The following is a 12836-nucleotide window of genomic DNA, read 5'->3' on the forward strand; positions in this document are numbered from 1 at the left end:
GCCTTGTGCCAGCAATGTGCAAGGGTTTTACCAGCCAGCTCAGTAGGACAGAAGTTGTTTAAGAGAGAATTTCAGCGGAATGACTCCACAGGACACCTTAATCAGTGCATAACAGTAAAAAAGGATGCATTTCAAGAGACATTTCGGTAACTCCAGAAACATCACCCAGTGGGATCTAGTTAGCAAGTATCCAAAGTGACATCTACTGGTGTAGATTTGGATTAGCATGAAATGTAGGAATGAAGGTAGAACAGGGCTGAGCTGCACAAAAAAACTGCCTAATGAGCCCCAAAAGTTACTAGTGGGGGAATCAGCAGCTGGAAACTGAACCTGCTTAGTTCTAAATAACTGAGCCTCTAACTATTATGTAAGCAGAGAAAAAATATGTCAGTTTGCTTCTGAGCTCCAATTATTTGCTGATGGTGCTTCCCTTTTCCTAATGTTAAACATAGCCTAAAACTACTGTGCAGGAAGGAATCCATGCAGCTTTTCCCACCAGGGAAGACCAGTTATTTTAATGTCAAGAGATAAGACCTGCCAAACAAAGCTTCATTCAGACCACCAAGGGACGTCTACACATGTAGGTGGCTGAATTCATGAAGACCAAAATATATTGCATGTCCTGGGACTTCCGTGGGACTATAAAGATGAAATTGCAAGGGTTAGGTAGGAATAGATTCTCTTGAATAACTCCAAAGATAACAATATATAATATTGGCCCTAGAGCTCTTTAACTGGGATATCAATCTCTGTTCCTTGCTGAAAAGCACACCTGGGAGGGCAGTGTTCTCTCTCTCTACCTTCCAGAGAGGCTGGTGAACTTAGGTATACCCAGATAACTTTACTAACCTTGAGCTTTCTATTTCTGCTCTCCAGTATTGGAGGAGATCAGTTTGTTTGCTGTTTCCCAAAAGACAATCATGTTCCTCACAGCTAAGAGGTACTTTAAGGAGATGCAAAGCAGAAACGTAAACCTGGCCAGTGTGTTTCCAAAGGCTGAAAGTGTTAGGTAAGAGAAGTGAGTAGGTTGGTAAGATGGTAAAGGGCAGTACTCTGGAAACAAGTTGAATGCTAAAGATGTGTACTCAATGGAAAGGAGAAAACTGATATGGGAACTCGAGAATTGGACTCAGATATAACACAGGATGGCTAAGGCAAAATTGCATGGAAGTGGCTGGTACAGAAGTTCTGTCAGGAAGGAAGTCTAGTATAAGTCAAATCACTTTACCCTCTGGGATGCCTCTAAATACCAGTATGAAAATGGCCTGCAGGGGTATGGTGCTTCTCAGTCACCCTACAGATGTTCTTTGCTTTCTCCAGCTATGTCTGGGATTAATCCAGCTTCCACTGTCCTCGATAATCAATGAATCAAATCTATCCAGATACACAGTAAGCCCTTCATTGTCCTTGCAGCCTTTACCCAGAGAAGATCATGATTTATTTGCTGTAAAGAATACAGCAAATCAGTCAACATCATTAGTGGCATTAAGACTGTACTCATTCACCCTAGAGCTCACTTCTTGGAATGCACAGTACAATCCCTGTCCTGCAAAGCATCACGTTGGGAGTATCATAGTCAGGCCTATTGCTTTCTCATAGCCAGAAGGCTTGTGACCCAGTTGTAAACACTATTCTTTCTCTAGCACAGAGAGTATCTGCACTAAACTAAAGTAAGCAAAGAATTATTTTTCCCTTTTTTTTTTTTTTTTTTTTTTTTTTTTAACTATTAAAAGCCACTGTGAAAGCATGAAGAGACTCAAGTTAATAAAACCTCTCCATCTGTGTAATACACAGACAACTCTGAAAATCTATTTTAAGGCCCACATACTGAACAACAGTAGCCACAGCTTAATTAGATCACAAGTGCTGGGTAAAAGTTCACATCACTGGTTTAATATCAATGATTTGAAAGGGAAGATATCAGACAGGATGTTTCACTGAGGTACGATTTTATCATTTGAGTTATAGAACACAATTCATCACTGAGGAAAATCTTTTTGTTTGAGATCCTTCACCTTTTGACATGCAAAGAATACAACTTCTGTTTGTTTTTTTTTTCCAGTTTTTGATACTCTCCGATGAAAAATGTAATATATATTTCTTCCTCTCAAGGAAGACTGCACTTTCAAAATTGGGTTTTCAGGCAATGAAATTTCATTCCTTTTAACAGGAATTTTTAAAGCTCTTGGCAATACCTGCATCTGAAGTTAGCCAAGAATGAAACATACCATAGATGCACTAACACTGGAGAGTTTAGCTAACATTGTGAAGCTGTTTTATAGCAACAAAGTTTTACCAAAGTGTGTGCTGCTGAGTTTGAGGCTTATTTTTGAAGGTCTGATACTTCTGGAGAACAGAGTTAATTCACATTCTGGTATTCTTCTGCCTAAGACAGGACTTCTACAGCTATGCACCAGTCACATATCCAAATATGAAAGTGAATATTCAAAGTGAATAATTATATTGCATATTTATATATTTGCACGTTTATTATCTCATACAGGAATCTAAGGCTACAGACACAAAAGTTGGATTGTCTTTTTGACTGAATGATTTACTGCAGACATAAATAAAAATGAATAAACAGACAAATAAACAGACATAAATAAAAAGAAATAAAGAAAGCAGCATTATTGGAGCACTTTCTTACAGGAGAGTACAAAGACCTAAACTTAGGATTTGTCCAATTGCCAGCATCCCAAATGTTCTCACTTTTCTAGACGTAAATTTCAATACCACCTACTTTAAATCATAGAAGATGTTGAAATTGCAGAAGTCTTAAATATCTTCAAAGAACTGGAAATTTTTCATGTTTTTTGGGGGGGATATGGACATTTCTAAATACTGCAGAGAATCCTACTGCCTACAGATGAAAATTTCAAAACCAATGGGAGCATGTAATATCCCCGTAAAAAAATGGGGAGTAAGAATTAATGGCAGTCATCCAGAGACAGAAGGACTCACACTTAAATAGAACAGGGACTGCATATTCCACTGCTGTGTGACATGCTGTCTCCAGAAACAAATATCAAACTCCAGAATTCACCATTTCCCTGTTGCCAGATAGCAAAGGAACGAGCTATTCCTGCATATTTCTTACTGCCCCACTGAGGCCCACTGATGCAAGGGGATGCTATTCTTCTTCTACCAAGGCTTTAAACTCACTATGACTCTTCTGCTTTCATACTCATAAAGCAATATGGGGGGGGGGGGATGTGAAACCAGATGTAGTGGAGTTCAGCTGTGTGTCACGGTCAAACCACCACAATTGCCTTTAGAATTTGGGTACTGCACAGTAAATAAACTTGGGATTACACACAGTAAGGGATGGTAACGATGAAATACTGAACATTTGCCTATTAAGCGAACAGTCCTGCTCCTTGTGTGCAATGGGAGAGATGAGGTTCCTAGTCGTATAAACAGCACAGCATCATGCCTCTAAGCACTGTGTCATGATCTCCACACAGCACCCAGAAGGGTCAGTCACATTTGTAGAGGCAACTTTAATTCTTTCAGCCTTTGAATTTTCCTGTTTGCGTATTTCCACACTTCTCATACAAATATCATGTTCAGCTTGGAGGACAGAAGTCCTTTTCAATGTAACTAAACTTTGGTTTTCTTCTCCATGGCACGTAAGGCTGGTCAAAGCCAAGCTAGGCCACACTTCCACCTTTTGCTCGGAGAACTGTGCATACAAAAGCTACTGAAGCAGTTCATGCTCCGTCTCAAGTATGGCCTAAAGTCAAACCTAAATTCTGTCCTGAACCCAAGCCATTTGGACAGAGGATCACACTCAGATCCTTTCTCATTAAAACCCACCACTGTGAGAATAGCCTTGAGCTCTTGCTCCCTTTCAGCGTGTACGCAGCAATGCTTATTCTCCAGACCAACAGTAAGATTTCAGGAAGCCATACTGCAGGCATTGTCTCACTACCATCCAAGACAGGTAGAGTGTTAATTACAGAGCATGTCCTAGAGCACTCTCAGGCCTGAGTTCCACCACAGGGGTGGTAACAATTAATTATGTAAATGAGTAATCAGAGGTCATTACAATGAAGTAATGAATTGAAAGCAATAAAAGTAAGTAACAAATGAAATGGCTTTCACAGCCAAAGTATGCAAGTACATAATATAAACAAGGCTGTCTGTTTATGGAAGGGAGTATTCAGCCCAAGAGTACTTGAAATGAGACGGCTGCTCCAGCATGGCAAGCTGATGGTACTGGTGTGAGGCTCTGAGCATGCTAAAAGGGATATTAGCTATTCAGAGCACCACCACCTGGGCACTGGCCCATCAGGCACAGGAGCATCAAATGGTCCATGAAAAGGCCCATGAAACTTCTGCCTGTGGCAATCAGGTGTGGCACTTCTTCCCAACAACATCTGCAGAAGGGTCCAGAAGATATGTGAAGCAGGTAATGCTGAGATCAGACCTATATCAGACCAGAAAGCAAGCTCCATACACAGGCATTAGGGTACGAGGCGGCTGGAGTATACAGTTATGTTCTTCACACTCTTTCAATCAATTTTCATTTCATGTGCTAAGCTTTAATATTGGGTAGGAGCTGACAGACAACTGGTTCCAAAAAAAAATCAACTTGTCATATCTAAATGTCACCCCTAAAAAATATTTCCAGATGAAAATGTTTTGTATTTTTTATGGAAAAAAAAAAATGCTTGGCTGTTGCATAATCCATTCTTCCCTTCCCCTAAATCATTCTTGTGCCTAGCTACCATGGTGGGTTGAGGTCATATGTAATATCAATTTCACAGACTGGATTAAAAACCTGAAGTTAGCTGAAGCATATCTACTTTTTTGTCACATTTCCTTTCAAGTTCTGCCATGGTTTCCACATCTTCCTGAAGCCATAAAAGAGAGATTGTATTCATCACACCTGTTGAAGTACCAAGGCAAAAAGATGAAATCAACAAGAAGAACCTTTCTGTCAGCGTCACCTAGAGTACTGTTAACTGATTCATAAAGCCATTACTCCCTGACCTGTGCCTGGGACATGTTGCAGCCACACATGGTCTTTGTGGCTGTGTGGTTATAGCCTAGCACCCATATTTTCAAATTTTTCTTCTGCATAAATAAACTGTTCACAATCAATCACTCAGCTCAATTGCTCATTTCCCACTACTTTGTATAAGAATGGTGCAAATATCAGCAGAGAGATCTACAATACTTAAGATTTCTTGAATTTAATTCATTCTTGCTGGCAACATCTTCTGTTGTCTACCACAGAGAAGCTGTGTTTTAGTTTTCTACTCCTCAATATTTCTGTTTTCGCTGGAGTTGGTGAAGTTATAAAAGTTGTTTCTAAATGAACAAGTAAGGGAGGAAATGAACCAATTATTTCCTCTACTCTTTCAACATTCTTTTCACAGTTCTAGCCACCAGCTCACACTTGGAGACAAAGACTTGCATATCATCAAGTCCATCTCTTTGTCAGGACAAAGCAATCTTTCTCTTTCACAGATCACTAAAACAAAAAAAAAAAAAACACAGAACAAAAAAATCCCAAACCCAAACTGCTCCTCTCTACAGCTTTATCTGTCTTTTCTGATTCTGCAGAAAACATCTTCCTCTTTCAAAGTTCATACTACCTGGGATTATCCCATGAGAAAGAAAACCATAGGCAATAATGGAGCTCCTGTGTTTTCACAACCCAGGTATCCTCCCCTGTTATTAATCTCAAGAGTAGCCCACCACATTACTAGAAAAGCTGCAATCCAAAGCTCTAACTGAGGTTAACATTCCTTCAAGGACCCCCGTTAACTCCCTCTGCAGAGCCAACCATTTGCCACACAAAACAATACTGCCTAGGAATCAACAAATTTCCAAGAGACTTCCCCACCTAGTAGCCAGCCTAACTCAGCAAAGCCTAAATTGCTGAGAATATCACAAGGAAATCCCCATTGGCTGGACGTTTCAGCCATCTCAGGCTGTCTGGCAACCTATTCTTGAATGTGTGAATTATGGTCTAGGTCACCTCTGATTTGTAACAGAGAATAACTAAGATATCTTAAATGCTGTCACAACAGTTTACCGAACATCAAGGAAAATGCAATTCTCATCCATCTTGGTGAACAATCTAGTGGTATAGCAGAATGGACAGTGAGCAGCGACAAAAAGGTATTAGCATGCCTTTTTTAAAGGCCGTAAAAAGAAAAACATTATCATGCCCGCCTGCATCCCAGAAATTCATCACACTTCTTTTTCTTAATGCATAATTCACACCCATGTCATTGCTTATAAACACTTACACAGAGCACATTAAGCACACACTGCACACATATTTATACTAAAATATTACACTATAGACATACAGAGTCACATATATATTCACATTACAAAACCAAAACATTTTGACCAGGTGGAAGTTCCGTCTGCCTTGTAACTAACTCCCTCTCTTTAATGACCATATGAATACCTTTTCTGGCAGAATCACAGCCCGACATTTGCCTTTAAGTTCTATCTCTTCTTAGAAGCTTACACCCCCAATTCCTTATTTGCAGAATAATGCTTGATACCTCTTTCCAAGATGCACTATGCCACCAGTACAATCCATCCTACCCATGCTTCTGTCCTGAATTACAAGACTTGTGTCAGAGTTTCAGCCCAGTGTTGACAGAGGTTTTTTTTACTCACTGTCACTATCAACTCTGTGGTGAGACTTGAAGCTTTCTCACAGATATGTTTGTAGGTAAGCTGCAAAGAGAAAGGCACAACACGAGACCAAGGCTTCCATGTTATCTTAATTTCCAAGTTATCTGAGCTTTAGAACAATATTCAGTTGTTCTAAAGAGACAATTCTGAGCTGGTCTTGCGGGTGAGGCAGCAAAACTGTCTTCTCTGTGAACACGTAGATCCCTAAAAGCTAATGCATGGTATCAATGGATTCAGCTATCTTAGATTAAGCTATTTCTCTAGTAAAGGTTTGTTTCATATATTTCTTTTCAATCTCATCTTGAATCCTCATCATTATTTGTTTTCTTTTCACACTAAATATTGCAGGAATCAACCATTAACTTCAGTAAAAGAATGGATTCCCAACGGTTAAGATCCTCAGATATGCCTGTCTTTTCTCAAATGACTCCCTAGTGAGTAGCGGAAGTCTAAATATGAAAAGTAAAGTAGACTGGTCCCATTTCAACCATCAACACAAATAAAGGCTCTAAAGCAATACATTGAACAGTAAATACTTATACACTATCTCTCAGAAACACAGTGAATGATGACACTTCTCATAAATGACAAAAGCAAGCTTGGAGAGCACACTTATAGGGATAGAGAAGCCTGTAACATTCAAAATAAAGTGAGTATTGAATAGATGATGAGAAAACCAGACAGTTTTCTCCCCTCATCTTCACTCCCTATTTCACCACTGCAGTGCTTCGTAGTGTGGGAGGTGTGTTTAACCAAGGACAGACCTCCAGGGACAGTGCACAAGATTAGAAAGTTCCTTGTGGCAAGGTAATTACCTGGCTTTACCCAGGTGCTAAGAGAACTGGTTACAAATCAGCTGAAAATAGCAGTTCTCCACTGAGCATTAAAAGTCACCCAGAGTGTACTGAAAGCCAGATCCTACCTTGTCTCGGATCCCTTGTCTCATAACTTCTCTTTCAGCCTCCATCTTGGCATATTTGGCTTTCCTCTCCTCCTCTTCTTGTCTGAGGGCTTCCTGTCGTTCCTCTTCTTTCTTGGCAGCATCAGGGTCTTTCTCCTCATCCCCACCCAGCATCTTCCCCATGTCTTTGGTAGCCCCTAGGAAAAAGCATAAGAGAAAGCCCTGTAAAAATGCAGAAAAACCATCATGATGCCATCTCCCTCTGCCTCCCCACACTCAGGAACTCCTTCAACTCCCTCTGCGTCTGGAAAGGTTTCTCCCACATTTTAGAGGAGGCAAACTGACCACAGTGGGCAAAGGACCCAACCTGTCCTCGGTGGTTACCTGGCACGTGTGAGCAGCACAGTAGCAAGAAGAACAGACCCTATCTGTAGACATGAATGATGGAAACACAATTGGCTTGCAGTCTTGAAGGGGGCAAGCTGCCATCCACACGGTGGTTTCACTCCCTCGGCTAAGTTAAGTGAACAAAGGTTCATAGAGTCATAGAATCATAGCATCAACTCACTGATGACAGAAATTACACATCCTGTGACAGGTAGAAGCCCACACCACCAGCAGACATTTGTTGTTGATACTTTCTAGGCTCTTACTATGTATCACTATGAAGCAGTATTTCTGCATGTCTCTCATCTAACCTCAGACAGCACTGCCTCTAATGCTTAACGTGCAAGTGGGATCGTGGCTCTGCCTGGTTCTCTTTCTTTCCCATGTATACAGCAGGGGGAAAAATTAGTCCCAAATTCTCAGAATTACAGAATTAGTACAGAATTTGTCCCAAATTCTCAGCCCCTGTATGTCCCTGAGACAGCCTTTTGTTATTTTGGACAGCCTTTGCACAGCCACACAAGTGGAGAGGCTTCTTGCATGCCCCTCTGTCCACACAGAGCTGCACGCAGGCCATTCACCCCGTGTTTCAGAGATACTTCTATTACTCAGGCAATCATCCAGCTAGGGAAGAAGGCGGCGGCTGGAAAAATGGGTAGCCCATTTGCTGTGATGCTTCATCATAAGGGCACTGCAAAGCTGCAGCAGGATCAAACCTGTTTATGTGGATGAAGAGAAGATGCATATCCTTTGAGAGATGTGTTGAACTTTGCCTGGGGCAGGAAAGCACTCTGCACATTTACTATTAAATGCACCTTCAGCCTGGAGGAAGGCTATTCCAGGTTGAAGGTAGCTGGTTACTGTCCTTACTTCCTGCATCAGGGAAGCCTCAGGTTGGTTCTTTGCTGGCTGAGATTTAGCTGAGTTAATCTGGGATGACCTTGAAACATACACCCACTTGCACCTACATGCACACATGTAGCCTCTCCCATCTCACCATTGTGAAGCTATCTGGCCTTTTCAAAGGCTTAGGCTGGAAAGAGACACTGATAAAATCCTTTCAAATAATTGTTTGCTGGCTTTCATAAAGGCTAAGTGAGGGGAAGAGGTTTTCACAATCCCTTGTCTCTCCCTTGTAAGTTACTCTTTAAATGTGTCAACAACTCTCAGACACAAAAGAAAAAATAAAATACAGTTGAAATATTTATACTCACTTGCTACTATCAGCCTTCTCCTAATGAATATTTTGCCTCCTCCACTTAAGGGTAAGAGTAATACAGGAATCATACAATCATAGAATATCCTGAGTTGGAAGGGACCCACACGGATCACTGAGTACAACTCCCGGGTCACCAGAGGACCACCCAGACTCCAGAATTTTGATAGAAAATTCACTCATCCCAGCTGATGATTCTTTTTCTGGGATGCAAGAAAGGCCAGCTGAAATTGCAAGCAAAATTTGTTAGAATTTGACAGAAAGAGGAATGGCAATGCAACTTTGTTGGGTCATTCATCCCTGTAAGAGGGGCACCGCTAAACAGCTTTTCTGTGTATAAAACACTGATGACCAATTAATTTCTGGATTCCCCTCAACAAACATTTCTGCTGATTATCCCACTCCTTTGGGTTCAACAATCTATCAGGTTTATCTCTTTTTAGCTTCCCTCCAATTAGAGCTACCCAGATAGTGTCATATGCCAGTTACTTACGAACCAGAATTCAGCAGCAGAAAGAGATGATTTATTTTTCTCTAAGCACTGATTCCAGGCTATCATTAAGTTATAATGTCAGCTCAGCTCATCATATAAGAAACAAAATTGCATAGACTTCTTTTTCTTTTATCTCTTAGACAAGACGAAGATTTTGAATATGTTAAGCATTTGATTTTACAGCCACTCAGAACACGAGACACCTACAAGAACGGCAATACAGTTCCAGGATCCTCACAGGCTCTTAAATCACCCCAGAATTCAAAGGCACCTTCTAAATGGGTGGAATGCTGCATTGTGGTACTGTTGCTAACTAATTGGAAGGAAATGTATTTTGAGAAACAAAATTTTACTCTACATTTTACTTCCAATATCTTGTGTTACTTTTGGTGTAGACCCCCCCCCTTTTTTTTTTTTTTTTTTTTTTTTTTTTTTGTCTCCTTTATCCTCCTAAACTTTGGGCTTTGCTGGAATACAGCTTCTGTTTTAAGCTGTTGAGCAGTGAATGCTCCAGAGAATTCACTCGTGTACCAGCTGAGATGCTGCAATCACAGTCACAAGCTAGAAGAAAGAGAAGTTCTGCCCTCATGCCTTCTTCTGAAGTTTCCAACGAGACACAGGGGAAGGAAACACCAAATCTATTAAATAGTAAGCTTTGGTCTTCTTGCCTTTTTTCACATCCCAACCATAACATCCACCTTGACATAAAGAAAAGACAAAGAATGCCAAAGTGATCTCTAATCAGTGTAGAGCTTCAAATCAACACAATATCCAACATCCCTAGTTAAGAGCACAGGAAGAATCCAGAAATGGCGAAACTCCAGGACAGCTTTTTGATCCTGACTTCTTAAAGGAAGTAAAACAAGGGCAAACCTTTCTGGCTCTACTGAACGATGTATCCTTGCAGCAAAGAAGGTCAGCAGCCTTCTGTGCTGCATTAGGAAGAATGTTGCCAGAAGATTGAAGAAGCTCATCCTTCCCCTCTGCTCAGCCCTGGTGAGACCTTATCTGGAGCTTATCTGGAGTACAAGAGAGAGACAGAGTTCCTGGAGTGAGCCAGCAAAGGGCCATTAGGATGATTAAGTGATTGCAGCATCTCTCCTACAATGAGAGACCGAGAGCTCAGACTGTTCAGGCTGGAGGAGAGAAGGTTCAGGGGCTCAAGGGGTGTCTCAGTACTATGCGTAAATACCTGATGAAAGGGAATGAAGAAGGAGCTAGGCTCTACTCAGTGATGATCAGTGACAAGACAAGAGGCAAGATACAATACACAAATACGGGGATTTCCATTTAAACACGGGGAAAAAAAAGAGGGTGCACAAAGAGGCTGTGGAGTCTCTCATTCTAGAGATGTTCAAAATCTCACAGGCCAGAGCCCTGACCAGCCTGATCTAAGAGACCTTATTTGAGAAGGGGATTGCATTAGACAATCTCTGTGGGTCCCTGCCAACCTCACTTACTCAGTGATTCTGTAAGACCTTGCAAGTAAGTGGTTTAAATGGTAAATGAAAGTGAATTTTGCACAGACAAGGGTGAAAAGTGCATACCTAAACTGATCCTGCATCTGAACTGATAGAAATGAAATTCTTAAACTTCATGACCTCAGTCACAGGAGCACCATCTCCTTAGGCCCTTTGATTGTTCACTGACATTAATCAAGTCTTTACAGAGAAAACATGAACTCAATAAATCAACTTGCATAAGTTGTGGTGCTCAATTTGTTGCATGTTCAAAAAGAAAATTAAAGAAAAAAAAAGTCCTAAATGTTGACATGAAAGAATACTTTCTGCAAAAACTACATGGAACAGGATTTCTAAGGATGACTTACAGAGAAAGAGATTAATATGAACAACTTGGGTATCCTTAATTATGCAAAGGATGATGGAAATTTTAGCATGCCATTGCTTCAGGTAAGGTAATTAAGTCACATCAGCAGAATTTCTTTTCCACAAAGCTCATTTCATAAAGCAGATAAATAGCACCCCATGCCTGTCTTTTAAGAGGGCTGCATATGTGTGTGCTTAGATCCCAGAGGATGTCACAGAAGTTCCCCTTCTAAATCACAGGTGTCAGAAGCAGCAATGAGAGGGTTACTTGAAACAGCTATGCCCTGAGGAAATTCTGCAGGTGAAAACTTCTGTACATAGGCCAGAAAAAAGTAGCCTTAAAAATACATTTCTCTCTTTAACATTCAATAACTATTCTGAAAATATCCTCCCAGTCAGAACTGTACACTTTGAAAAGAATAAAAGATGGCAACTCATTTAGCCCTGCCTTACACAACAGGAAGCACATGAGCTGGCTGTTTTGGTGCTATTTGTAGCTGAACCATATTTAGACTGAGCAGACAGGACAACTGATACCTTAGTTTTTAAATCACAGCATGGTTTTTATGCCATCATCCAAACATCTGCAGCTAATCACACTGGAGCAGGAATGGGTCAGTCCCTTTTGCAGAAACACTTCAGAACCCCAGAACTGAGAACATCTTAGTGATATAACTGGGGAGAGACCTTATTCATCAAGGCCAGAGTGCATATACCAGTTTACATATACAAGTACAGAAGTCTTGTATAGAATGGTATACAAGAAGTCTTCTCCCATTTTATTTATTGTTAAGGCTCATAAAAAAGGAGAATTTATTGTTAAGAAAAAAGCCTTGTAGCAAACACTATGGGACTCAGAAGTCAAGATACTTAATCACTAATTTGGCAGGAAGGTCTGGACTGGCATATATCTGAAGACTTCATTAAACAAAGTACTTTCATATGCAAATTTTTTTTTATTGCAATGTGAATCATATCCAAAGGAATGGGATCTTGTCCAAGTGTTCCTGGCCAAACCCCTTATATGCTACAGAAATACCTACAAATTACTCCCTCTGGCTGCTGCAACACAAACTTTATCTTCTGTTGCAGTCAAAACACACACCAGTAGGTGAGATTCTTTTAGACAAAATATAAATTGTGCCTTTGTTTTCCCATGCCACCATTTACATATGACACTGTATCTCCACCCAGTTTACCTTCCTCCAGTGAATTCATTACGTATGCTAGTGTAAAATGAACTAGATTGGCTGAGAGAGTGGCTATCATTACTAGGGTGAAATCCAGCTCCCAACAAGGATGGCTAAGTTCAAGTTTCTGCTCAGAGATGTTCCCACATGTGCA

General features: G+C 40.6%; 1 protein-coding gene across 2 annotated transcripts in view; it reads right to left on the reverse strand.

Moving 5' to 3' along the window:
* CPLX1 (complexin 1) overlaps positions 1 to 12836 on the reverse strand; it is a 134886-nt gene that overhangs the window by 44437 nt on the left and 77613 nt on the right. For both annotated transcript variants that reach the window (XM_084503904.1, XM_084503903.1), the window contains exon 3: positions 7592 to 7767. In XM_084503904.1, the coding sequence (XP_084360030.1) occupies positions 7592 to 7767 (176 nt within the window). The remainder of the gene's footprint in view (positions 1 to 7591; positions 7768 to 12836) is intronic.

Source organism: Aythya ferina (genome assembly GCF_964211825.1).
Source record: "Aythya ferina genome assembly, chromosome: Z".
NCBI classification, from domain to species: Eukaryota; Metazoa; Chordata; class Aves; order Anseriformes; family Anatidae; genus Aythya; species Aythya ferina.